The following is a 27,723-nucleotide window of genomic DNA, read 5'->3' on the forward strand; positions in this document are numbered from 1 at the left end:
ATAAGTTGTCACCAACCCTATCGTCAGTGTTTTAAGAGCCAACAGTATGTATCCATATTTTCCTAAGGCATTTGTTTGTGGTGCTTGTTCTGAGCTTCAGATGCTATATGCAAGTGTAGTTTCTCTAAAAGCCAACCTGCCCGCTCTGCTGTTGCTTCTGAGTCTGGATGCTTTAGGCTCAGTGAGGTGCTCCTGATGGCCAGTGGTGCACTAGGCCTTTTCTAATGTGACTTTGTGATAGAAATGGCAATGAAGGATGACTAAGGATAGAAAAAGCTAAATAAGTCCTTTTGCAAATGTCACTTTATATTATGCAATTATTAAAACCTACTGCTACCCAGTCAGGGAAGGCAGTCACATAAAGTTATTGTTTAAAAGCTAGAGAAATAACATAGACAATGTAAGGGAAGTAATCTCTTTCCATAACTGTGAAAATTCTCCCTTCTCTCTTGCTTAAAGTATAATTTAAGATTTTAATCTATTTACTAGGAATGTAAATATCTACTGTCTAGTATCTACTTAGGCGTTATTGGTAGTCAACAATGGCATCTAGTCTCATTTAACTTATGGCGACCTCAAAAGGTTTTTAAGGCAGTGGTTCTCAGCCTTCCTAATGCTGCGACCCTTTAATACAGTTCCTCATGTTGTGGTGACCCCCAACCATAAAATTGGTAATATATAAAATATAAAAAAGATCGTTTTCCGATGGTATTAGGCAACCCCTGTGAAAGGGTCATTCAACCCCCGAAGGTTGAGAACCGCTATTTTAAGGCAAGGGACAGAGGTTTGCCATTACCTGCCTCTGCCTAGCATCCCTGGACTTCCTTGGTGATCCCCCATCCAAGTACTAACCAGGACTGATCCAGCTTAGCTTTTGAGATCTGATGAGATTACACTGCACTGGACCATCCAGATCAGATTATTAAGTCACCCAATTTTGTTAGACAGTTTGACCTCTTCTAAGCCCCATTCTTTAACATGGCATGTTTCAGGAAAGTGGGTAAGGTTCCAACAGCCCTGTATCTTGCAACATTTCAACATGAAAGCTTCCTTTAATGTATGGAAATATATTTATCTTTGAACTTCCAGTCTAATGAAACATTCTGGACAACTTAAAAGTCTGAATGGTGTCATACATCTGACTTGGAAAACCTTCGCCTCACACAAGGGCTAGCTATGGTTCTACAATGGACCAATGATAGGGAGAAAACACCCTGCAGAGGTACTCTGGTAAGAAGTTTTAGCTCAACATTATTAATGCATTTATTATTCCATATTATTATAACTTACTGTATGTGTGTGTTTGGTGAGGAAGCACAAAGAGCATACCATAGTCACGTGGCTCTTCAGGGTGATGGTAATTAAGATGTAGTTTTCTGTGAGTACCACTGGGATGGAGGGAAGGGGGAAATGAGGAAGATCTTGCTGCACAAGCCAAGACTAGAAAATTTTGAAATATGTATACAGCCCTCTCTTAGTCAGTTAGGAGGCTTGAGTCCAATTCTGAAAATAGCTGAATTCCACCACAGTGCCCTTAACTTTGGAGTATGTAGAATAGTTGTAATAAATAATATGCTTTTGTATTGAACTTCTACAAATTTTTACCCAACATGGCAAAAATTACCCCAAACCGATTAAAAATAGTAAGTTTATAAAGAAATGAGTAAATAGTGCCATCTTTTGATTAATAATGAAACATATTTTGGGCAGATATTACCTTATGAACAAACATCACGATTTTTAAAGGATTTTTTTCACATAGAAAAAGTATCACAGGATTGAATGTAGCAATAAAATACCCTCAAATTAGCCAATTAGAGTTACAAGTACACCAGGTTTCTTTGCTGTTCTTTGTGGTTCCTTGAGCCTTTCCCATTCATCATCTATGTCTTGTTCAAATGTTTCTGGATAAACAGAGATCCTGCCTTTGGGACACTCTTCGTAATAGCTCCTTACATATTTTCCAACCAGCCATCCTTTGTATTCCTCAGGTTTTCTACATTCCAATCCAGTGTAGTGAACACTGTAGTGATGCTTCAACCAGTAGAAAAGGTAATGAATGTTGTAGTCACATTTCCAAGGGTTTTCTCTAAGCCACAGTATTTTCAAAAAGTACAAGTCTTCTAATACTCCATATTCAAAATTTTGCAGGGAGTTGTTAGATAAATCTAGTTCTTCCAGGTTGATGAGTCCAGCAAACGCAGCTATGTAGGGGTAAACAATATGAAGAATAATTTGGTATCTCATCTGCTCCTTACTTATTTATCTAGAAGATAATACAGCAACAATACAGCAACATCATTTCCTGGAATTGACATTGCTGCTCTAGGTATTTTCCCAGTCTATACAGTTTAAAGATTGGTGGGAAATCCCAGAGTGCCATGCAATGCTGTAATGTCACTTCTGGATTCCTAGCTGGAAATAAGGTCACATCATGCTACACTGTTTCTCCAGACTCTGACCTCAACATGCTCCCACTGCAACTTAAGACTTGTGCGGGCAAACCCTACTCATAAAGTTTTTCAAAACCGCTAGAATCATAAACAACAAAGAATATAACTAATGCTGGAATAACTCAAGCAAAGCATAAAACAGCATAAAAGTAATATTCACAAGCCAAAAAACCCAGACCCACCACAATTTCAGCAAGGAACTATAAACAGCTTTCATAAAACAGGCCACAAAGTAGGAATGCGTAGGGCATAAACACAATTTTTGAAAGATGAATAACCCATCCATTAAAAGCCTGAGTGAAGGGAAATTTTTTACTCTGTTGCCCAAAAGACAGTAAAGTAGGCACTAGGTAAGCTTTAAAGAGGAGAACATTCCAAGGTTGAGGCACTAGCTCAGAACAATATGAAAAACCTTTCTCAGGTTGCTGCAAGTCTCCTCTGCTAGTAGGAGAATGGAAAGCAGAGCTTGAGAGAAGGATTTTAACTGGTGGGCTAGAAGCAGTGGCCCTCCAAAATACCTCACACTTTTTAAAGATATGGCTGCCCAATAAGCACAAATAATCAAGATCCAGAAATCTAGCTTACCTGTTCTATTGCCCTTCATGTGACTAGTAGAGTTTTGTTTTTTTACTATTTTGTTGTGGCTCAGTGTTTTGCAGAGAAACTATATAGGCTTTTTTTGCTCACTATTTTTGCTCATTTTGAAGTTCCTGTTTCTTTCATTTTTTAAAAATTCCATCCGTTTTTACTCACTGTAGTGGTCAATTTGACATAGCAGAAGATTAAATTTAGCTTATTTTCCTGCTGATTTAAGCAGCAGCTTTTTACACTTGATAAAATCAGGTGTAATATCAAATAGACCACTAGAGGGAACAAAACCCATATGGAATGTTTTTAAAAAAAACTCAAACAGGAGCTTGGAGAGGAAGAAGCAGAGAATGTTAAAAAGTCCTTAGTACTAAATGGAGCAATGGTCTGATTCAATACAAGGCATCTTCATAAGTTCCTTTGTTCTTTGAGTGTACTCCTATACAATGTAGCAAGTTGCTCTTGAAGCTCCATTCAGTTTCAGAAGTTATATATGAAGGAATATTAGACTGGGGCACTATCCTTTGATAAACAAAAGCTCTGTAGGCTAGGTAAAATAGTCATAGGTCGTTGTCATTATATGGAATTTGTGATATCTGGTCATGCTAGTGCCACAGTTATGACATACAGTAGTGAAACAGATTATTCAGATCACAACTACCAATAAATAAATTTTATGTGCTAGTGTTTGTATTGTGGTTAGAATATATTACTGTTATCGCCCCCCCCTTCTTAGTTTACTCTTGAGGATAACAAAGCAGAAGCAAAAATTCTAGATAGAAGACTAAATAAATAAATATTGTGGTTCTGAGCCAAAATGGACATTCAAATGATCTGACAGAGCCAAACTACACAATTATGCGAAGAGACAAGGCTACTCTGACCAGACTTTCACTCAGACATTTAGAAGCTAATTTCCCAAGTTTGGTTTTCCTGCCTCTCATAATCAGCACTCCCCTATAAACAAAAGATAATAGAGTTGGCAAGTATGCAAATTATATTTATGGCTTTACTTTTATTTAAAAATCCCACTTTGAGGAATGTTGCATCATAACATCATTTGACCTAAGAAGATATGTTCATGACCTATAGAAGCATAAAGTTTGCTCACCTGGATCTATGTGAACTATCCCATTACTACTAAGGTTTAATACCTTCAGGTCATGAATGTCTTCAAATTGCTTGGGTTGTAGCTGCTTGATTTTATTGTTGGAAAGTTCGAGTTTAACAACATCTGGAGGTATGTTACCAGGAACTGTCTTTAACTCTTGGAGAAGAGAAGAAATATATGTTATAGAAACTTTGAACTTTGCCACTGATTACATTTTTAAGACAGGCACACAAGCAAAGTAAAAGAATATTAGGCTGGATTCCACATCTCTAGCACAACACATGTAAACACAGAGAGCTTCACATAAAGTAAACTGTCTGAATTATGGAAGAAAACATCCTTACATATAAAGTGCTTCTTTTTATATATTAGAGTATTTTTTTTCATGATTGATGTGGCTCTCCAGATGTTCATGGACTACAATTCATGATTGATGGCTTCTTTGCCAGATGGCATTTTATAAACAGTATTGCTGTTGAGGCTGTTTAAGTGTTGACCGTTCTCCTTTCTCTCAAGGCAGTTATGAGGATTTAGTTGCCTCTGCTCTATGTGGCTTGAATGAATGTTTTTACTCACCTAGCGCTATCTAATCTGCAAATACTTTTTGCATGGTGGACTTCTTCTGAGGTACAGCATGTTGTGTTAGGGCAAGCTGGTGTGTGAATCATCCTTTTTGGCCAAGGATTCGTCCCATTCAGTGTTTTTATAATTTAACACTACTGCATACCCTTTAGTTGCGTATCCTTTCATTGCAAAATCAAGTAAGGCTGGATTAGATTAAGCTAAAGGCTCAAATACCAACGGTGGCAGCATGCAAACACATGTTTCTACACAGTGAGCTTTCTGTGTCATATACAGTACTTTAGGGAATGTGTGAGTGCAGCTTCACCTAACTTAATGGCAAATTTTCTTAAACCACCACCGCATTTATTCTTTGAGTTACAAGCATACCTGGCCTGTTTTATCTTATTTATTTCTTAGGTTTTTATCCCTCTGTTTCCCAGCTAAGGTCAGGCTTATTTGAAGGCTCCTGTTCAGCACATTTATGGCACAGAAGTTTTTCTGTTGTATAATTGGTGTGACACAGTATATTGTGTATTCCTTATTGTTATTTATTAGTGATTATTATGGATAATGCTTGGATAGCAAAATATTGTATTGTTTAGAATAGGTGGCCACTAAAGTCTTTTACAAAATTGTATATCCTGTCCTTTCCATGCTCAGAAGAGAGATGATATGAGATTACAAAGATCAACATTTAACTGAAATATACAAACCTTTCTTTCTGCAGTCTAGAGTTTGTACAGGATACAAATAAATATGGCAGAGAGAGGAATCAAATTCAGGTCTGGTCACTTCAGGCTTTGGAACTGCTAGATTGCTTGGGTCCAGTCTTTCCTCTTCAGTGCAAAGTGATTCAACTTTTATCTGTTTGAGCTTTTGACCTTTTCGTTCTGTTGGGTGCCCACATTTAGCATAATTTCCCAAGTTCCTGTTTCTTGGAAGCTGCAGCATTGTTATAAGAGTTTCCATCTGACAGTTGCAATACCAAGGATTATCATATAGGCGCAAGTAACTCAAAAGAGGCATGTAAATAAATACCTCCTCAGACAAGGTCTTCAACTGATTGTGCTGAAGTAAGAGTGTGGTTAGTTTGTTTAAACCAAAAAAAGCTTCATCCTCAATTTTTGATATCTCATTCTGTTGCAAATCTAAGGTTTTCAGTTTTTTGTACTTGGAAAACATGTTGTTCCTCAACTTACGAATCCTGTTCTTTGCTAGAAGCATATGTTTTAAGTCTTCAGGCCAATCAGACAATACAAAAGTCAATTTTCTTTCTTGGCAATCTAAGTATTTGTCATAGAGATAGGTGTATATATCACATGGGAGGTCAGGAGTATAGCGCTTAACAGTGCTGGATGCCTTTCTTAAGCCATTTACCCTTCCATTATTTGCTTTGTTTCTTGAACTTCCATTCCTTATCTTCCTCAAGTCAGCAGCTTCACAAAAGATGAGTAGTATTATAATTGTAACCACTTGCATCCTGACATCCAGCTGGCCCCAATTTCTTTGTACAACAGCTGGAACAGTCAGACTATTCCTCAGAAATTTGAGTTTGGAAGTCTTAAACTTCTGATTCTGAGTCAAGGAGGCACAGCGGGGGTATGTGGAATCCCTGTGTTGGAAGAAAAGCAGCATATTAGAAAGGCATTTCTGAGGAAGATGGTACTATAAACTTTTAGTACATCAAGATCATTTAAATGTAATCAAAAATTGTATTAATCCACACCTTAACAGTTATTTTGATTATGTTAGTAATGGTGTGCTTCCCTATTAAGGGAAGATGTCAGCTTATCACTTCGCATAAACTCAAGACCAATATCATATAACTACCTTACAATGACGTAACACAGACATCCCTGAGGACATATTCAATAACTCCCTAACTTAAAAAATAGTTCGCTTCCCTAGATATAACAAATCACATGTTGTCCTACACTTTCAGTGTCTCTGGGACGGTAGAAAGTTCATACTGCCCTGTCTACTTATAACAATAGGATATGTCCTCAGATAAAATGCTTGCCCAATAGTGCTTATTCATCGCGCTATATGACATTTTCCCTGTTGATCCAATCAAATCTGCGAAGTATCAGAAGAGGACAGTTGTACTGTGTATGACAGTTTATATAAGCAGTGTATATTAATAGTCTTTAAGGTAACTTGTCTCATGCTATGATAATTGAAATTAATAGAGACTGAAATTCTAAGACACTGGCTCTATGGTGATTTGTAAGGAACCAACTTTTCATGAGAAAAGTTCACAACAAAGATTTTCTGCAAAGCCAGCAAAAGAAGATCTTTCTAGTGACACTAATTATAAAATAGGGATGCTTCTCAAGTCCTTTAGAAAATAAAGAGAAAGGGATCCAGAATTTATTTCCTTTCCTGAACATACAGCCAAAGTAGGCTTACCTTTTTCATGCATTTTCATGCTCTTTCAAGTGTTTCATGCAGCTTCAAGTGTCTGCTGTAGCCACCTAGCAGCTGTAGAGAACTGCTTATTAAAAGGGAAAAGCTCAAAAGGGCTCTGAACGGTGCTAAAGCGGGAGGAAGGGCTCCTCCCCCCTATAGTTTTCTCACATACCGGGAGGGGGGAAAGTTATTTTGCCAATGATGCTGCTCCACGTGGACTATCTGTGTGCATGGACCACAACATTGGTGAAATAGCACCCCCAGCATGGTTTTTGTGTAAGAAAACTGCTTGAGGGTGAGGCGGAGTACCTGTCCTCCCCAGCAGTGCTGTTCCAAGCCTGTTTGGACTCACTTCTCAGCAGCTGCTGTGTAGCTGTGAGGAACATTGAAAAATGTGTGAAAAAAAATAATGTCTGGTTTGGCTCTCAGTCAGTCAATCATGTCTGTATTAAGCTGTATCCCAGGGAAGATTTCTGCATGTGCAATTGCCCTGCCACAAGTAGAAACCATCTTTGCTGCCTACTTGCACTAAGTGAAAGCAGTTGTATCCCACTGGCTTTTCTTCATGCACAAGTTAAAACACAAGGTATTCCTTCTGATCCCATTACAAAACCAAATTAAATGAAATCATGTGAACCATCTGTTGTACATTCTATTGCTCCACATGCATATTGTTTTTTTTGTCAAAACAACTATATTAAAGGTCTCTGTGTTTCTGTAGCCATTGCTACAGCAGAATGCACTATTTTCCTGTCCACTCATGCATTGCAACCCACTGCCATGAACTTCAATTATACTTTCTAATTCTGTATAATATCCTATGGCAATTAGTTAAGAGAAACCTTGCTTTTTAATTTATGTATATAATCTTCCATCTTTTTGCCTAAACTAGACTTCTAATGGATTTCAGTAACTTTTTTTTATACTACCCTTTCCGATAGCATTGCCAGTTTGGGACTGATATCATCTCCTGTTTTTCAAGTAAATCTAGCTTTCCATTTATTATTGTTGTCTATTTTAGGTTTGTGCAAGAATCTGCAAGAGTTAAATGTATCCAAATGCCAAGGATTAAATGTAAGTATTGCAAGTAGGAGAAGCCTTGAATACCATAAAAAGGTAGCAAATCTGACTTTAAATTCCAGTTTGTACAGAAAAATTGGAAGTCAAAATGTTATTCAAAAGGGAAATCAGTGATCCAGCCTGATACAAAAATGTATTAAGGAGGAATATAGATTGAAAAAAATCTTATCTTAATATTTTGTAATCAAAGGAGTACCTTAATATCTTTCGGGTTTCAAGCTACACTAAAACAAAGGTTGTAACTAGTAGATATTCAATATCAGTTTGCTCTGTATATGAATACTGGGTATAGTTCCCTAGTTTTTTTCCCCTGATCTACAGCATCACTTGCAGAAATCAGTAATAAACAAAACATTCGTGTACCTTTCATGGCCTGGAACAATTTCATTGTTTTAACAAATATCTAGGCCAAACAATGATGTCAGTTCAGTGAGAAGCAGCTACATTATGAAATTGGGGGGGGGGGGGGGGGTGTTAATTAGATGACACATCCAATTACCTAAGAAGCAAATTAGATTGGGAGGCATGTGTTCTGTGTGTTTAAATATGGAATTATCCAAATTCCATATAGAAAAGTTGAGAATGGGGTTTGATGTATATGTAAGGAAAGCTGAACCCTACTGTCTCCAAAAAGCTTCCCTCCCATGGCTAATATCAATGCAGAAATGTTCTTGGTTGAGTTAAATCTGCTTGGGGAGAGAGGAAACAGGCAGAGAGAGGGTGCAGTACAGATGAATATAGAAATTCTCTTGCTCAGAGCCTCTGTGCCTCATGTCTGGCCAGGGACTTCTTCTGCTTCTCTCCATGCTCCACAGTAAATGTGCAGTAAATGTGCACAGCACTTCCCATTGGCTAGGCTTTTAAACATACTGGCAAAGGGGCCACCTCTCTCCTTGAGACTGGGCTGCTGCTTTTATGGGCAACTTTGTCATTCCCACCTCTGGGGAGAATGGCCATTTGGAAGTTATCAGTTTTGAAGGAAGTGATCGTCATGAATCCATCAGCCCATTGCAGAAAGAACCCAAATTGCATAGGTTGAGCCTGAGAGCAAGAAAAATCATACAGTGTAAAAAAGGAATACACAAAGTGAACAAAGTTACTGAGAGCCAAGTGGAAACTTTGTGACAGTTGTAAAGAGCAAACAAAGCCACACGTGATGATCATTTCCCCTTCACATGTACCATCCTCTGATGGCAACAGGAGTGCTTTCAAACACAGTCAGAAATGTGTATATGCTTGCAGAGCTGAGACAAGCAGCCCATATCCCAGAGTGAGGACATATAGTAGATCTAGGAGTCTTATATCAAGCAGTGGCATGGGGTTGATTTTCTAAGGGTACCTGACTCATAGGGTTAATATGGTCTGTAGCACTTCCTTCCAAGCTGCACCCTTTGTGTTTTAGGGAGTAATATCCTTCTAGGATAAGTCCACAAGTACAAGATTACTACAGTAGGTCTTCACAAATTTCTTTTTTGTAGACAACAGCAGAGCCAGTTCAGCTAATCTTTGGTTCATTCCGCACATGCAGAATAATGCACTTTCAAACTGCTTTCAGTGCTCTTTGAAGCTGTGCGGAATGGCAAAATCCACTTGCAAACAGTTGTGAAAGTGGTTTGAAAATGCATTATTTTGCGTGTGTGGAAGGGGCCCTAGTTAGGACTACACAGAAGAAGGCAATGGTAAACCACTTCTGACCAACTCTTACCTTTAAAACCCTATGATGAGACAATCCAAAAGGAAGAAAGATATAGTGCTGATGCAACTGGACCAAAGCTGAAAGGCTGTTCACTTGTTGATGTGAATGGATGCAAAAGGAAGTCTGAAGCTGTTAGATGCATATGATAGGAACATGGACAAGAGAAGTCTGAATGAAAATAAACTCAAAATCATAAAACAAAAAAAAATGAACGTTTAAAAATTGCAGTGCTGGGAGTGAGTGAACTGAAGTGGACTGGATTAGGAACTTTTTAGTCAGAAAATTACAAAGTATTTTACTCCGGAAGTGACAAACGCAGAAGTCACGGACTTGCTGTAATGGTGAGGCAAAATGTAGCACAAGTTGTCATGGGCTATAATGCAAAGTCTGATCAAATAATATCAATTTGACTTCATGGAAAGGCTATCAACATGAATATCATTAAAGTTTACACTCCAACTAAAACAAGACCAGGAGCTGTTTGTGGCACAGACTATGAATTGTTAATATGTATTTTAACAAAAGAAGGAAGCCAAAGGAAAACACCAAAACATTCATAGTGCCAAAATACAAGCTAAACATCATTCCTATAAGAGTTTAAAGACCATGAAAAGAACAGATTTACATTACTAAGTTCAAGTGAACATGAATTGGAAGAACTGTGGGTTGAAACCAGAGATATTATCAAGGAAGAATGTGCAAACACTGTTCCTGCAGCCCAAAGAAATGAAAAGCCTTGATGGATGACTGATGAAACTCATAAAATGGTTAAAAATAGACAAAGAGCAAAAGTAACAATGACAGAAATAGAACCAGAAGTCTAAATGCTGCATTCCAGTGACTTACACATAAACAACGAGAACTATTATAATAATTAGTGTAAAGAAATAGAAGAGAAGTGCATAAAGGAAGAACAAGAAATCTGTTCCACACGATCCAAGACATCAAAGGGAAATTTGGAATGCTAACAGATCAACCCAGAAATACATTAACTGAACAGAATAAAGGACAAAAATAACAGGACAAAATAAAGAAAAGCTGGGAACGATAATACTAAAGCAGGAGTCTGCAACCTGTGGCTTTCCAGATGTTCATGGACTACAATTCCCATCAGCCCATTCCATCATGGCCAATTGGCCATGCTGGCAGGGGCTGATGGGAATTGTAGTTCATGAACATTTGGAGAGACACAGGTTGCAGACCCCTGTACTAAAGAATAAAAAAGCTGGGAACAATAGCACAGAAGAACACTGAAGAAGAAATGAAAGGATGAATGATTCCTTCCAAGAAGAATCTTTTGAAGAAGAACCTGCAATTTTAGAAAGTGAAATGAAAGTTGTACTAACAGCAGTTGGGAGAAACAAATCATCAAGAGCCGATGGGACATCAATGGAGTGATTCAAAATGGAGTCCATCAGAATCTTAACAAGAATATGCCAACATATATGGAAAACAAAACAAAGGACCACAGATTGGAAACACTCAATCTACATTCCAGTTCCAAAAAAAGGAGATGTTAATGGCTAAAGCAATGATCAGACCATCGCAGCAATTTCTCACGAGTAAAGTGATGCTCAAAATCTTACATTAGAGACTGTTACCATACATGGAATGAAAAATGCCAGATGTTGAAACTAGATTCAGAAAAGGAATAAGCCTTAGAGATCATTTTGCAAATTTGTACTGGTTACTGCAAATATGAGAGAATTTTATGAGAGAAAAATATGAGAGAATTTTAGAAGAAAATCAGCTTGTGTTTTTTCACAGTTCACAGTAGTGCTGTGTATGTGTGGACCATGAAAATTTATGGTTGATTTTTAAATGAAATGGGTGTGCCACAACATATGATAATTTTGATGCACAACCTGTACTGTGGACAAGAGAATACTTCTAGAACAGAATATGGAGAAATAGAATGGTTTCCAATTGGCATGTATTTTATCTCCCTGTCTCTTCAATCAATATGCAGAACATATAAGGAAAGATGGATTAGATTTTGATGAAGGTGGTGGGAAAAAGGTTGAGAGGAACATTAATAGTTTGAGATGTGCAAGTGACACCACATCACTTGCAGGAAACACCAAAGACCTGAAATGAGTACTGATGAAGGTTAAATCAGAAAGTGCCAAAGCAGAATTATAGCTGAACCTCAAGAAGACAAAAATAATGGCTACTGGGAAATTATACAACTTTAAGATTGACAATGAAGAAATTGAAATTGTTAATGATTTTCTATTTCTTCGCTCCACCAAAAGGGAGACTGCAACCAAGAACTCAGAAGGGCCTTGAGACTGGGAAAAACAGCCATGAAGGAACCAGAAAAGATTCTTAAATGTAAGAATATGCCCCTGGCAGCACAGATCAAGATAGTTCATACCATACTATTCCCCATTATTATGCATGGGTATGAAAGTTGGACAATGAAGAAAACAGAAGGAAGAAAGCAAATTCCTTTGTAATGTGGTGGTTAATGAATACTGTGCACTGCCAAAAAGGCAAATAGGACAGTTCTAGATCAAATCAAACCTGAATTCTCCCTAGATGCTCAATTGACATGAAGCTTGCTGGGTTACCTTAGGCTAGTCATAGCTCTTTCAGAACTCTCTCAGCCTCACCTACCTCATAAGGTGTTATGGTAGGAGGGGAAGAGAAGGTAATTTTAAGCCACTTTGAAGACTCTTCTTCTAAACTGAGGTCCTTTCCGCACATGTGCGGAAACGCACCTCCACCGGCATGAAGTATGCCAGTGGAGGCTCCGAGGCTGTTTGCACGCTAGCGTGCGCACAGCCCTGACGTCCCCTGCAGCTGGAGAGGCGGCTCTGCGTAGAGCTCAGTTGTCCCCCTCCACTCACCTTCTTGTGCAGCGTCCCTCTGGAGGACTGCAGAGACCCGCCCACGCTGCCCTGCGACCTCCAGAGGCAGGTCTCTGCAGCCCTCCAGAGGGACGCTGCACAAGAAGGCAAAGCTACATAGGTAACAGATATTATATAGACTCTGTTCCATCTATGAAACACTATAAAAGCTGACAGGTGAACATATGAAGCCCACTGTTGGACATAAAGATCTTTGGACAAAGGCCCTTATCTACTTCAATTACTTTGTCACATTCTAGAAAAAAATGACAAACACGAGGAGTGACAGGATGACAAGCACAATTTAAGAAGGACAGCTTGAAAATGTATTTCCCTGCAAAATGCTAGTTACTTCCGTTTCATTTATATTTTGCATTCAATCCTAAATATGTTTGTAGGAGATCTGGGATGAAATAATTATATTTAACATTACATGGGCCGTTTCCGCACGGGCAGAAAATGACGGCCTGGAGACGGTAAAAACACCGTCTCCAGGCCGCCATTCGCACGGGGGGCGCAGCTGCAGCGCAGCCGTGCCGCCCTCGCGCCGCCCGGCTGGCCTGCAGCCGGCGTATTCCCAGAACGCTAGGAAGCGTTCTTTTCGGGAATATGCCGCCGTGAAGCCGCTGTCGAGTTTAACGGCAGCGGCTTCAACTTCCCGTATACCTTCCGCGGTTAGCCAGGCTTGGGGACGCTTCGCTCCCTGCGCCTCTCGAGCAGGCATGCAGGGCCAGGGGGCGTGTCCCCAGGCCTCGGCGACGCGCTGGAGGCCCAGGGACAAGCCGGGTCGTGCGAGCACCGGCGCTCCGCGGCGCCGGCTGCCCGCCTCTTCCCGGGACCATCCATGCGGACGGTCCCAGCGTCTTTGGGTCGGCGCGAGAAGCGCCGACCCAGCCGTTTCCGCTGCCATGCGGAAACGGCCATGGTGTCAAAGCACTGCAGCATAGTGTAAACTGTTAAAATTCTTTGACACACAGGTATGCTAATTTACTTTTATGAAAACAAACCAATATTATTTATTATTTTCTTTGTTAAACAGGATGAATTAATGAGGCTTGTATCAGAAGGCTGCCCAGCTCTGCTTCACTTAAATTTATCTCACACTGATATTACAAATGGGACATTAAGGCTTCTATCAAGGTAAAAGCATGTTGGTAATTTATGAAGAAATTTGAATTATAATATAATTCTATGAGGAAAAGTTATACCAAAACTCAACTTTAAAGGATTCCATATGTTTCGTAAAGATTAGCTGCTCATGTGAAAAGGCATGCGTGGGGGCGGTTCCTGAGGCTGCTGTACCATGTGGCTGATCCATGGATTGTGTAAATAAAATATACAATGTAGTAGACACTGTGGACTATCCCAGCACGTACTGTTTATTGCTGTAAGTACGGTCCTGCTATGAGACTTCCACATTCTTTAACATGTCATGTTAATGCTTATGCTTTGTTTCATCTCCATTTCAGCTCTGTTTTTGGATTCCTGGTTTTCTGATTTCTGTAGGTCAAACCCAACTGCAGTGTGTATTGGATGTTTTGTTCCTGTTGGTTTAAATTATGTAAGGCCACATGAATTGCCTTGATTCTCAATGAGAAAGGCGGACTGTAAATGATATATATAAATAAATATTACGCACATGCATGCAACTAACAAGGACTAAAAGGAAGTTTTGCCCTATGTTTAAAGGCAACCAGAGAAAGTAGCCCAGGATAACCTGATCATGTCAGATCTCAAAAGCTAAGCAGAGTTGGCCCTGGTCAGCACTTGGACAGGAAACAATCTCTGAATGTCCTTGCTTAGAAACCCCTGAAAACTTGTAGCCTGGGGCTTTGACAACAAAAAGAGAGGGAGGGAGGGAGGGAGGGAGGGAGGGAAAGAGAGTGGAGAGGGTATCAAGCTATCCTTGGGCTGTGAGGATTCTATAATTGTGATGCTTCCACTTAGAATGCAGAGTTACCCAGAGAAGGCATCTCTTGAATACTTTTTTTTAACATTTCTACTCCAATTTTATTTCTAATGAGAACCAAAAACTTTGTTCTCCTCTTCTCTGTTTTATCTTCACAACAACCACTTATGAGTAAGTTAGACTGAGAGAATGACTGGCCCAAGGTTACTCATGGCAGAATGAGAATTCTAGTCTGGGTCTGCCTGATCCTAGTGTGACAGCCTAAGCACTCCAAAAGAGCTTAGTGTATGAGACAGTTCAAATAGGAGTATGCAGTTTTTTCAGATACTCTGTGCCCAGACTGTAAATGGTTTTAAAGACTGAAATCAGTTCTTGGAATTGTGCTCAGAAACAAATAGTAAGTAATGTAGTTCTTTTATAGCTAGGATGGTTTGATCACTGCTGTGTGCTCTTGACATCAGCCTCCCCTAACACTGCGGCTTGGACCAGTTGCAGTTTCTGAGAGACTTCAAAGTCAGTACCCACATAGAACACATGACATTGATCAGGCTTAGATGTGACTAGATCTCATCTTTTCAGGAAATGACACATAAACCAACTGAAGTTGGCCTCAGTTGAAGTTGACATCAAGCCATGCGTGTCACTGGAGCATTCATAGAGATGCCCAAGTCTAAGAACAGCTGCAAGCTGCAAACCTGCTTTTTAAACAGGGGAGTTACCCATCTAGAATAGGCAGCAGATGAATATCTTGATCAGGACAGATAGTGCTTATTGTAAGGTTGGGCAGAGGGAAGAAGACAAACATAGTCTGTATGACAGAAATGATTTTTATGTGTATGCAAAGAAACATAAGATCATTGAGTCCTATAGCTATTGCAAAGGTAAATGCTAATCAAAGAGCAATTTTATCAAAACAGAAGATGGCATTTATGCCCTTTAAGAAAATAAAAAGAGACTTTTACAGGTCCCTGAGAATAGTGTTGCAAGATAGCAGGTGTAAGACAGCTTCGATTCTCCCATCGGCTTCCCTGTCTCCTTCTCTACCATGTTCATAGTCCAAACACTCATACCTGTTTTTTGGAGCTCCTACAGCATCACCCTGTGCAACATCATTCTACATTGAGGACAGAGTTGAGTAAGTCCACTGAAGCTGAAAGGCTTAGAGGGTCATAACCCTGCTTAAGATAGCATGGGAAGTAGCCCAGGCATTCAGCCTAGCTACAAGCATAGCACCCATGGAAGAATGGCCCTGCTCATATACAGACCTCACTCTGTTTCAGCCCTGCAAGACATCTAGGCACCAGCAGTCATCTAGAGTCTCTGCTGGATGACACATTGCTATCTCAGTATGCCTGACTCTTAGAGGGGTTATCTTGGTCTTCCCCTTTAGTACACTTCTACCAACTAGTCAATTGGGGAATTACCTCCAAGGTTCTGTCCCTCATTTCTGGTTAAAGGTTCTGGCTAGTGCTGGTGTCTCCTGTTACCCAATGACTGGTTACCACAAGGACAACAGACTAAACTTGCATATTTCTGGGGAATTTACAATTCAGCAATCAACTGCCTACCTTTCCCAGCACCTGATTTGAATAGCATGTCTTAACAGTGGAACTCTAAATGGTATGAAGAACAACTACTAGAATTTAAATAGTAAACATTTATTAATGAGAAAGCAATACAAACAAAAAGTACGAACACACAATCTTCTGTCCCTCCACTGTCTACATGCCCTAGCTTTTTTATTTTAAGGCAGGCCTTTTAAGGTTAGAATTTACAGCATTCTAAAGCTTCCCATTATTTTGTAGTCTGCTCCACTTGGCAATAGCTGCCATCCAAGATGGAGTATGATGTGGAACTCTCTCCTGCAAGTTATCCCCAGTTGGAATCAGACAAAAATGACCTCCCTCTCTGGAATTTTATCTCTTCTGCCTATACCCCCTTTGGACCAGATCTCTTCTCTATGGGGTCATCAGAAAAATCCAATCTAGCCTCCTGCACTCCAGGTCTCTGTCACCTTCTGGATCAGATTCCATCAGCAAGTGCTGGCCATTTCATTGTCTCTGGCCAAGGTAGCCATTTGTCTCTGTTTGGTACTCACTGGAGCCATTGACAAGATGGGTGATGTGCTGGAGCAATCGACTTCTCCCTTCCTACTAGTTTTCTGCTCATAAAGAAAAACTTTTCAAAACCAAGTGTGGAACTTGTGCTGAACCTAGGTTTCAAAATAAAACGCATTTCTCTACAGCCTCCAATCCCCACTTTGCTTCTATTCATGTAGCTCAGCTACTCATGATAAATACTGGTATAAAGACAACAGGGTAATGCTTGTTCCAGGTGTTGAGAATGGTTATTGCTAAAGAGATAACTTGATGTTCCTGGTGTCTATGTATTTGTGTTAATTAAAATCAGGTGGAAGAGGCAACTACCTTTTATTATATTTATTTATTTACAAAAATTAAATCCCATCTTTCTACCCTCACAAAGGCCCTAAGGTGGCTAACAATTTAAAACATCACGGTCAAATCACATTTTAAAACCATTCAAATCAACTTCCCAAAATCAACTTAAAACATAGTTAAAATGGAGTTAAAATACATACCAAAACATAAAAACAACAGTTAAAAACATCAGGATCACTGAGGGAACATGAAGCAAATCAAAAAAGTATTTGCCTGCTGGAAGAAGATGGCAACAGAAGGGGTCACACTAATCTCACTGGAGAAAGAGCTCCAAAGCTTTTGGTGCCATGACCTGCTCCTGGCTTGCCATCCCCCTAATCTCAGAAGGGGGGGGGTCACCCAAAGCAAGGTCTGCAAAGATGACTGCAGTGGTCAGATGGGCTGATACAGGAGTAGGTATATTCAGCTATAAGAACATAAGAAAGAACCTGCTGGATCAGACCAGAGTCCATCTAGTCCAGCACTCTGCTACTCTCAGTGGCCCACCAGATGCCTTTGGGAGCTCACATGCAGACTGTGGCCCTTTCCCCACTTACCGTTTGTGGCAAACTACTCTCAGCGCGAGTCATTTCTGGCGTGGGGTCGTGTTCCCCACTGCCCCGCGCTCTGCCCAGGGTCATCAAAAGGTGCCGTTTTTTCAGCGCCAGAAATGACGCGCGCTGGGGGGCGCGAGAGCGACAGAGTTGGGGCGGCTGCGTTGTCACTGCCTGGACTCGTGGGGAGCGCCGCTGGACCCCACGCTATTTGGGGAGAGTAGCGCGCAGCAAACGGTAAGTGGGGAAAGGGCCTGTGAAACTAATGGCTTTCCTCTGCTGCTGCTGCTCCCGAGCACCTGGTACGGTAAGGCATTTGCAATCTCAGATCAAAGAGGATCAAGATTGGTAGCCATACATCGACTTCTCCTCCATAAATCTGTCCAAGCCTTTTTCAAAGCTATCTAGGTTAGTGGCCATCACCACCTCCTTTGGCAGCATATTCCAAACACCAATCGCACGTTGCGTGAAGAAATGTTTCCTTTCTTAGTCCTAATTCTTCCCCCCAACATTTTCAATGTATGCCTCCTGATTATAGTATTGTATATTGGTCCTAAATCATACAGTGCTTTGAAGATCAATACCAGTGCCTTGAATTGTGCATAAAACAAATATGACAGAATCTGTTCCAACCCAGCTATCTTCAGACATACAAAGCAGCCTTCATGTACTTGATACTTTTCCTAATTTTCACCGGTATATTTGGAATTGTTGGCATTTGCTTCCACAAAAACAAGATTCCTTACACATCAAAACAGTTCTAAGCAGCTGTATCTGCTTTAGCCTCCCTTATTTCAACTTCAGCACCAATCTGTTTAGATCACTGTGAATTGTGTTCTTTCTTCACCACTGACATTTGACATTTTGTAGTTTTACTGTTGAATTTTGGAATAGGTCTACTATTGCTTGCCAAACTATATCATCCTAATTGCATTCACTTCCTGTCACCATTAAATTTAAAAAAGAAAATACAGTTCATGAAGAAAAAGTTGTGTAAAATTTGTCTTAATTATAACAGTTGTAATTATAAAAGTCTCTAGTATGAAAAATGTATTTCCAATGGGGGCAAATCTTGTGTATAAGATTCCTAAATAGTTTAACTATAAAGAAATATCCTAACTAGAGCCCCTAGAGGATGGGGCGGTATAAAAGTTTAATAAATAAATAAATAAATAAATAAATAAATAAACTATGTAAGAAATGTCAACCAGAAATGGTGCGGTTGAAACTTACAAGTATTACCCTTTAATATGGAGATGAAGATATGCCATATAATTAATTCAGAACTTTTAAAGAATATTTTGTAGGTTTATTTCCTGTCTTACAAAGCTTTGAACTCCAAACACATTTCTGGGCATGCTCAGAATAAAAAGAGTTTTCACTTCCTTCTCCCATTTGGTAGCATTTTCAATAGATAAGAAACAAACTCAAGATAGCATAACATTTGGTATGAATTTATGGATTTATTTGGATAGTAACATATACTTTAAGTCGTTTACAGTACGGAATTAGCTGGTCACTTTGGAGGCCAAGCGGGAATTTTGGGGGACTTTAATTGGTTATGAGAGATTATTTGTATTGCTTCATACTGTACTAGAGATCTTAGACTTATTTAAATAGACCTGGTTAGAGTAACTTGGTAAGGTCCTAACTAAGCGTATCTGATTTAGTGTGGGTTGGTAGTTAAGTATGTTTAAGTTCTACAGTACAAATGATGCGTCTGATTGGCAAGCAGCATAGGTAAGAGTGACATGATTTTAGAATGATTCATAGATCTTGAAGAAACTACCCCAAAGCTGTAATATTCCTCCTTCCTCAAGTAGAAGATCTTGGCTAGATCTTTCCTGGTCAACTTTTTCAGTGCAAATGGGTATGTGTGTGGTGAAACTTTCCAAAGAAGCCTCAAAAAGTTTGTCCCCAAAACATATATTTAATTCAATCAGCCCTGATGGCTGTTTTGGTACTTTAAAAGGCATGGGTGGAGGGCAAGATTATCTGTTGCCATCATACCACAGGCCCAATCAGAATCAGGCGTCATGCCCCTGGACTGTTCAATAACAAGACTCTGTATTCAGACAATTTGTTTATTACAGTGGTGGCGAATCTATGGCACGGGTGCCAGAGTGGCACTCAGAACCCTCTCTGTGGACACGCGCAAACAGAGTGCCCCCTCCCCACACATCTAGGCTGGCCTGGGCCACTGGGCTCGATTATTAGCATTAAACCTAAGACCTAGTTTTGGGGAAGCAGTGTAGGTAACCCTGTTAAGCGCTGTTAAACCCCACTGATTTTCATGCAAAGAACTAAAGCGCGGGAGTAAGCTCGGTTGCTGGCAATGGGGCTTGCTTCTGAGTAAACCCTCCTAGGGTTGTGATTCACCCGTTGGAAGAGTTGCACGGTTGCTTCAAAGCAAAGCCACCGACTACCACCAAGCTTACTCCCGAGTAACACACGCCTTGGAGCCAACCGTTTTTTCTAAACCAAAACCTCAGTATTCAGGTTAAATTGCCGTGTTGGCACTTTGCGATAAATAAGCGGGTTTTGGGTTGCAGTTTGGGCACTCAGTCTCGAAAAGGTTCGCCACCACTGGTTTATTATGAAACACCATCAGGAAAAAATCATTTAGGTTTCTGCTGCCAGAACTAAAGTTCACATCCCCCTCCCACTCCCCATCACACAGCACTATCCCTGAACCCTGGTTTCCAGGGGAGTTTGGCACCCCTCTAGTCCCACAGTCCCCCAGCGTGGCTTTCTCCGAGGTCAAAACAGCCCATATTCCCAGCATGGAACAGAACAACAGCTAGCAGGTGTCCAATGAGTTGATAAAGCATTGCCAGAATAAAATGAGTGCTAACCTTGAAAACAATGGGGATGGGGGCACCCCCTTTGGGGGTCCATAACTTTGCTTCCCCTGAACCAAACATCACCAAATATGGGTGGTATCATCAGGACAGTCTCTGGATGGTGCCCTGAAATTTTGGTGCCACTATCCTTAAAAATGCACCCCCTGAAGGCCGGAACGTGAAAAAACACTTAAAAATTTTAAAAACACACAAACGACCCTGAAATGTTGGCACCCCCCCACGTGACCAAATGGGGGGTGCCCGGGGACATAGGGTACCCCCTGTCCCTAGGCAGGAATGCCACTACTTCATGCTGCTGTTTCATTAGTATTTGCACCTTTTCAACTGAAAGGCCTTTTACAAGTAGTTTGTCTTTCTATCACTCTTTTTTCTGGCGGGATGGCTTGGTGCCACTTTCTCTGGTTCTCCGTCTCGCCCTTTCCTGTTGTCAGGCAAAGGGTGCCACTTCAGGGGCTGTTTCACCAGCTCCAAAGTTGATATCTCCTCAGTGCCTTTCACTAGATTCTTCTTTTCCTAGTGAGAGTAAGAATATACTCCCTCCACCTTGGAATTGCTGGGGTTGGGCTGAGATTCACTCGGGAGACATTCAGCGGCAGCCATAACCAAACCGGAAGCCCAGCCTTGCTTTCTTAATAGGTATTGAATTTACTCTAGATTTGCCCTCAGTACTGGTATCACATGGTCAGTTCATATTGGTAGTGTTCTGGCATCATTATGTAGAGTGCTGATGACTGCCGAATATGAGGCGGGGGGAGGGAGGCATCTCACAGGTCCTCACAGGTCCCCTAAATGAATGTTGGGTGGCTGTAGAATTCTTTCTCTTTACAGCAAGAAAATAGGAGAAAATGTTTCCTAGACACATTGAATTGAAACCAGTGTTTAGGCAATTGGCATGTTTAGTGCATCCTGTTTGGGTTCAGCACTGTATTTGAGACTTCTTATATTTGTTTCTTTGTAAAGGTTTTCGACAAATATTTGAAGCCAACAGAATAAAGTAGGTATGAAACCTTAATAAAGAGCACAAAATAGGAATAAAAGAGACAGAAAAATGCAACAGTGACTGTGCTAGTGTGGCATAGTGTTTAGTGTTGGACTAGGATTTGGAAGATCCAGGTTCAAATCCTCCTCTACTATGGAAGTCTGCTGGATGACCTTGTATGGCCACTCATATGTTCTCAGTCTAATTCAAATGGTGAAGGATAAAATGGAGGAGACAAGAATGATGTAAACCACTTTGAGTCACCATTGAAGAGAAAGATGGGGTATGAAGGAAGTAAATAAATACAATTTTTAAGAGACTCATGCTCTTTGAAGTTAACTCTACAAACCAAAAATATTTGTACTAGTGGGAGTTGTGGCTTTTCTATCTCCTTGATGATGTCTATTATGTTCAGTCACCTCACCAATCCAGACAGTATTTTAAAAAGTCTGCCTACATGTTTTATATGTTTTTGTTACTATGAAAAGAAGTTTTATGGTAGAAACCATTTTTACCATGGAATTTTTTGCCCAATACGAGAGCGTCCCTGTGTTGCTGGTGACATAATGATGTAACTTCTGGTGCATGCGGAAATGATGTCACCATGTTGCTGGCAATGATGCTGGGACACTGGTATAACCTCCCCTGCTGGTGGTAAGCCCCCCCACTAGTCAGGTGTGGGCCTAGGGATGGGGGATGGCAACTGTAATTTGATGGATTTATGATACTGTCCACATTATTTCAAATTCTGTCCCATTTTATCTGCATTGCTTTATTTTTCCCTTCATATTTACCCTGTTTCCCCTAATATAAGACATCCCCGAAAAATAAGACATAGTAGAGGTTTTGCTGAAGTGCAAAATATAAGGCATCCCCCGAAAGTAAGACATAGCAAAGTTTTTGTTTGGAAGCATGCCCGACGAACAGAACACAGAAAAATAAGACATCCCCTGAAAATAAGACATAGCGCATCTTGGGGAGCAAAAATTAATATAAGACACTGTCTTATATTCGGGGAAACATGGTAGTTAGAATATAAAGATTGTTTAGAACACAAATAGAAGCTGTGACATCTTGCTTTCATCATTGTGTGTGTTCCCGACGGTTCAAATGCCTGCTTTTTGCTGACTTATGAAACTGCCTTAAAATGATTTCCAAAATTTAAATCTGTTCGCAGATCAGGATGTCCCAGTGCCTAATGATATGTTACATTTTTCTTTCTGCAAGCTTTCATTCCTGGTAATGACGGGATCATATTACTTATTCATTTCAACTAGAATATAATTGAACAAAGTTAATAATTTTCAATGTAATGCCTCAATTTACATCATAAAATATGATGCAAACAGAAGTAAAGCATTAGCTTCGGAGTACAGATTTACCATGGATATGGTGTAGCTCACTTTCTTTGTTTGCCTTTGTAAATATAGTGAATGAGTCTTTTACATGTGCATGCTTTACTAGTTTGCATTTTTTTTCTTTTTACTATAGTAGTTTCAAACTTTAAAGGAAAGTATTACAGAATTACATTAACAGTATGTTTAATTCCTATATGCTTTGGAATCCTTTGATAGAGTTCTGGTTTTCATTTTGAACATGCACAGCTTGTAATATGTTGCAGTTTCCCCTTGACATTGTTAAAGTTCCTTCCATGTTAGTGCACAAATGTATGGAGTAACAACCAGGCAAAATAATTTTAAAATCAGAATTTATTTTAAAAATTAAGGCTACTTATTGTATCCAAGTACCAATATCATGGAGTATGAAGTACATGCATTAAGGAAAATAAAGCACACAGTTCTTTGTAGTCTAGTACTAAAGAGAAAAACCCTGTGAAACTCAAGCATCCATCCTACAGTATCAGATTGCATCAGAATTTTGTGCACACTATTGTAGTAACTTTCCTTCCCCTTTTTCTTTATCTGGCAAAGGAGCTTCTCAAATTTGCAACATTTAAATTTAGCTTACTGCAGAAAGTTCACAGACAAAGGTCTACAGTACCTTGGCTCTGGAAGAGGATGTCACAAACTCATCTATCTGGATCTTTCAGGCTGCCTCCAGGTTAGCATTTCAGCTTTCTTTTCTATACCGTACAGAAGGGAATCCTGTAGATGACCAGCAGCGTCCAGCACTCATGGTATACTAAAGCGGTGCTTGCACTGCAGCAAACTTTTGAGAGGTTTTAAATTACATTACCACAGCTGCTTAAATTTTCCTGAGGAATAGCATTATAGGCTTTGGCTTCCTTCCAGTGGGTGTTTTAACTATAAACAACCAGTCCCATTGCATAATGAAAGCAAGCATTGTTTCGGGGGGGGGGGGGGGGTGGAAGTAAAACATGCCTATTTGTCCTACTACTACCATGTATACCATTAGATGGTCCAATTGGGTAGATTTTAACAATGCTCAGCAAACACTAAACATTTAGGGGAACAGTATTTTCTGAAAAGGTAATCAATTCAGCAAAATGCTGTCTAATATCCCTTTCCTTGTTTTGAGACAAATTAAAAAGTGCTGTGGAGATTTGTTGCCACCATTTCAGCAATGGTTTACTTGTGTAAGCCACCTAGAGATGCAAGAATGAGAGGCAGGGTATACATTTTTATAAATAAATAATACCAGACATCAATGGCTACCTGTTTGGCAGACATTTACCCAGAGGTTCTTGTGTGTTTGAAAAAGCTTGGCTGTGAAATTCAGGTAAGCTATTAATTAATCAATTAAATTAATCTGATTCCTGGCTAGGCAGCTGGATTATATTGATGGAAACTATCCCACCATTAAAGGAAGAGGCAAGTCACCCTTACTATTGAGCCAACCATGAAAACTTGCCTCATCATTAAGCAAGGAGCACCTAGGAAACAGACCCAGGGTCTTTTGATTGGCCCATGCATCATGTTTGTGTCTTTTCTGTGTTTGTGTATACAAGAGAGAGAGAGAGAGAGAGAGAGAGAGAGAGAGAGAGAGCACAACCCCTCCTGCTTCAGGAACATGGCAATGTTAAGCTAGCACAGGGGTAGGGAACCTGCGGCTCTCCAGATGTTCAGGAACTACAATTCCCATCAGCCTCTGTCAGCATGGCCAATTGGCCATGCTGGTGGGGGCTGATGGGAATTGTAGTTCCTGAACATCTGGAGAGCCACAGGTTCCCTACCCCTGAGCTAGCAGTTCTAGCCACCCCATCTCCTAAAGAAGACTCAGGGTGATACCTATGCATGATTTCTACCCCTTTGATACCAGCCATGGTACCCATAACTTCAGAAAACCTACACAGGTGCATTGGAATAGCATTATGTAATGTCCATCTGTACGGCTCTGTGTAAATGCAGACTGGCTGCAGAAAGCTGACTAGAAAGCTTCTAGAAGCTTCAGAGCATTTTGAATGCTCGATCTTCTCTCTGTCTTGAGCTGAGCATGGTGCAGTTTTCTGCACTAATGGTCATGTGATGGAGGTAGAAAGAGCACTCCTCCCTCAGTTCTCCTTTCACCACCATGGAGAGAGGACCTGCTTTGCCTGAGTACTTTATTTACTTCTGGATTTTTCTTTGTTGATATGCCATTATTTAAGAAACACAGATGGCTCAGAAGGATGAACATAATGAATGTCTGTTCTTCCTCAGTGAGATTCATGTCTCCAAGACCTGCCCTCTTGCTGCCTTTGTATTCAAAAGGCCAGATGTGAATATGCCTTCAGACTTAAGGCTGGGTTGTGGGAAAACTCCCTCTCTTCAGTGGATGCTCCCATGGAGAAATCTTTAAAGAAGGCTCATTCACCTTTGGTCTCCTCAGACCCTGTGACTTCATCAAGCTGAGTCATGATTCAGTCTTGATGGCCAAACAGGCAACCTCTGAACCTCCTGTAAAAAAGGCTACAGAGAAGGTAAGAATACCTCTCAGTCTTAGCCACTATCACCTTGACACCGAGGCTTGTCACCAATGTTTCCACAGTCAGATATCCTGGCTCTCAGCCAGCTGTCTCCTCTTCATGCCAAATGCTATATCCTGTAACAGTCTCCTTGACACTGACCATCAATGTCCCTGTCTAGACAGAGCCCACTACATGGCTGAGGTAGGAACCTGTAGGCTTCCCAACATCAAAGCTCCTGCTCCCCTAGATGTTGAACATCATCTCTGAGGACAGTGACTGGTGCCAGAAATAGCCTCTAAATCTTCTATTGTCCGAGAACACACTCCCCTTCTTTCTGCAGATAATTCTGTCCTCCTTCCTCAAAGGGTTATGTTTTCAAAGTACCCTTATGTCCCTTGGATAAGGGAAAGTGATCAGGGTCTACACCTCATTCATCTTCTCCATCTCAAGGTTTCCACTCTCATCACTGCCAGTCTTCATGGGGTTGCTTTTCAGGAATGTATATGCACCTATGCACCCATTGGGACATGCATCAGTCATGCCATACCCCTTCCCACTGACCTTTGAATTTGACCAAATACGAAGGATTGAATTTGACCAACAAGCACCCTTCGGTATTGAGGCAGCATTTACTTTACCACATCCACAACTTGATTTGGAGAACAGTATTCATTCAGACTCAGAAGGAGAGTCTGAGGACACATCAGTCTAGCCCACAGATGACCTTAAGCTCTACTCAGCATAATGAATTGGGAAGGCAAGCTCTGGCAATTAACTGTGCTCAGTTGGATCTGAAATCTTCAGAAATCTTATGCAGCACCAATAGAGGGCCTATAGTCTTCCCTTTAATCAAGTGTATTAAGAAAACGATGGACTAGGCCCGTGGTGGCAAACCTTTGGCACTCCAGATGTTATGGACTACAATTCCCATCAGCGGCAGGGGCTGATTGGAATTGTAGTCCATAACATCTGGAGTGCCAAAGGTTCGCCACCACTGGACTAGGCCATCTTCTAGCCAAGCTTCCACCAAACTGTGTAAGATCAAATACGAAGGATTGGAATTCCTCTTCCCTTACTCCACACCCAATTCACTGGCCACTGAGGTACTCCCATCACATTACAGGTCTGGATCCCATTCCTCCCCTGTGAATAAAGGGGAAGGGGAGTCAGATACTTTAGGAAGATAAGTATATTCTTCAAGTGCTCCTTAGAGTATCCAATTTCATTGCTGTGATGGGATGTTATCAAATGTTCCTTTGGGAATGCATGGCATAATGTATTGATTCCTTACCAGAGCAGAAAAAGACCTTGGGCAAGTGGAATCTTAAAAGTAATTTGAGAGGTGCCAGAGATCTAATGTTGTGTGTGTGTGTGTGTGTGCAGGCCAAGGAACCAAGAATGTCAATTATATTGGTTTTGTTTATTTTCTAGCAGCTACATACATACATAACTATGTAACATATTGCATGCATATTGCCAACTTTCAAACAAAGCTAATTAAAAAAATATTGTAACTAGTAAATACCAGGATAAACACAATTCCTGAAGGAACAAGATGAGAAGTTAACAAAACTCATGGGATTTCCCAGTTTTCCTAGAAGTTATGTCTTAAGTTCAGTATTTGAAGTGCAGTTTGGAATTTTCATATTAGTTGACCAAAATGGCTTTTATAGGAGAGAGTCCTAGAGTCTGAAAAGGGCAGGAATTGACTATCCAACTTCCAGGAGTTTCACCCCTGGGTGCCAGAATCCAGTCCAACCTGGACACAAACTGGGCCAGTTTATCATACATGCTGATCTCAGATTCACCACATAATATGCACATCAGGAAATCTGTTGGCTGACCAATACATTGTCAAGCTGTGAAATGTTATAGCATCCAGCTTTCTCTGTGGTTGACAGCTATACTCTGGACCCCAGCCAAGAATAAAATAACAGTCTATTTGGATTTTTTTCTCCCTACTTCTTAGATCCCAATAAAAACAGTTTCGTTTTGTTCCAGAAAAAAATGTAGTAATTACAGTGTACCAAATTTTAGAAAATCCTCAGTTTGGCGTTCAATTGAACGATCTGCTCAACTCGGTGGAAATTGTTACAATTTGGAAAAACAAAAACCTCAGATTCATATTTTTACCATCCCAAAATCTTCTAAACGTATAGTCCAAAAAAATTATGAGGAGATTGTTGCCATTCTCAGATTTTGTCGTAGAGACTCATTCCCTTTTTCACCTAGCAAATTAGCTTTGTGTAGGGATTGTTTATTTAATTAACATCATATGCTTGTACTGTTTCAGTGATCGTTAACCATTGGAATCTGTTGACATGAATATATATCCTCCCATGAAATGTTTGTTATGCC

General features: G+C 40.3%; 2 protein-coding genes across 3 annotated transcripts in view; one reads left to right on the plus strand and one right to left on the minus strand.

Moving 5' to 3' along the window:
• The window catches only part of FBXL13 (F-box and leucine rich repeat protein 13), an 89,306-nt gene that overhangs the window by 39,023 nt on the left and 22,560 nt on the right, over positions 1–27,723 (plus strand). For both annotated transcript variants that reach the window (XM_048500546.1, XM_048500547.1), the window contains exons 10-12: positions 8,147–8,199; positions 13,793–13,893; positions 23,429–23,558. In XM_048500546.1, coding sequence (XP_048356503.1) covers positions 8,147–8,199; positions 13,793–13,893; positions 23,429–23,558 — 284 coding nt within the window. The remainder of the gene's footprint in view (positions 1–8,146; positions 8,200–13,792; positions 13,894–23,428; positions 23,559–27,723) is intronic.
• On the minus strand, positions 1,635–23,655 carry LRRC17 (leucine rich repeat containing 17). Its single transcript, XM_048500548.1, has 4 exons — positions 23,499–23,655; positions 5,430–6,328; positions 4,153–4,308; positions 1,635–2,204 (listed from the first exon to the last, which is right to left on the minus strand). Exons 2-4 carry the CDS (start codon positions 6,193–6,195, stop codon positions 1,807–1,809), a joined length of 1,320 nt encoding a protein of 439 aa, XP_048356505.1. The 5' UTR covers positions 6,196–6,328; positions 23,499–23,655; the 3' UTR covers positions 1,635–1,806.

The sequence above is a fragment of the Sphaerodactylus townsendi genome, linkage group LG06, assembly GCF_021028975.2.
Source record: "Sphaerodactylus townsendi isolate TG3544 linkage group LG06, MPM_Stown_v2.3, whole genome shotgun sequence".
NCBI classification, from domain to species: domain Eukaryota; kingdom Metazoa; phylum Chordata; class Lepidosauria; order Squamata; family Sphaerodactylidae; genus Sphaerodactylus; species Sphaerodactylus townsendi.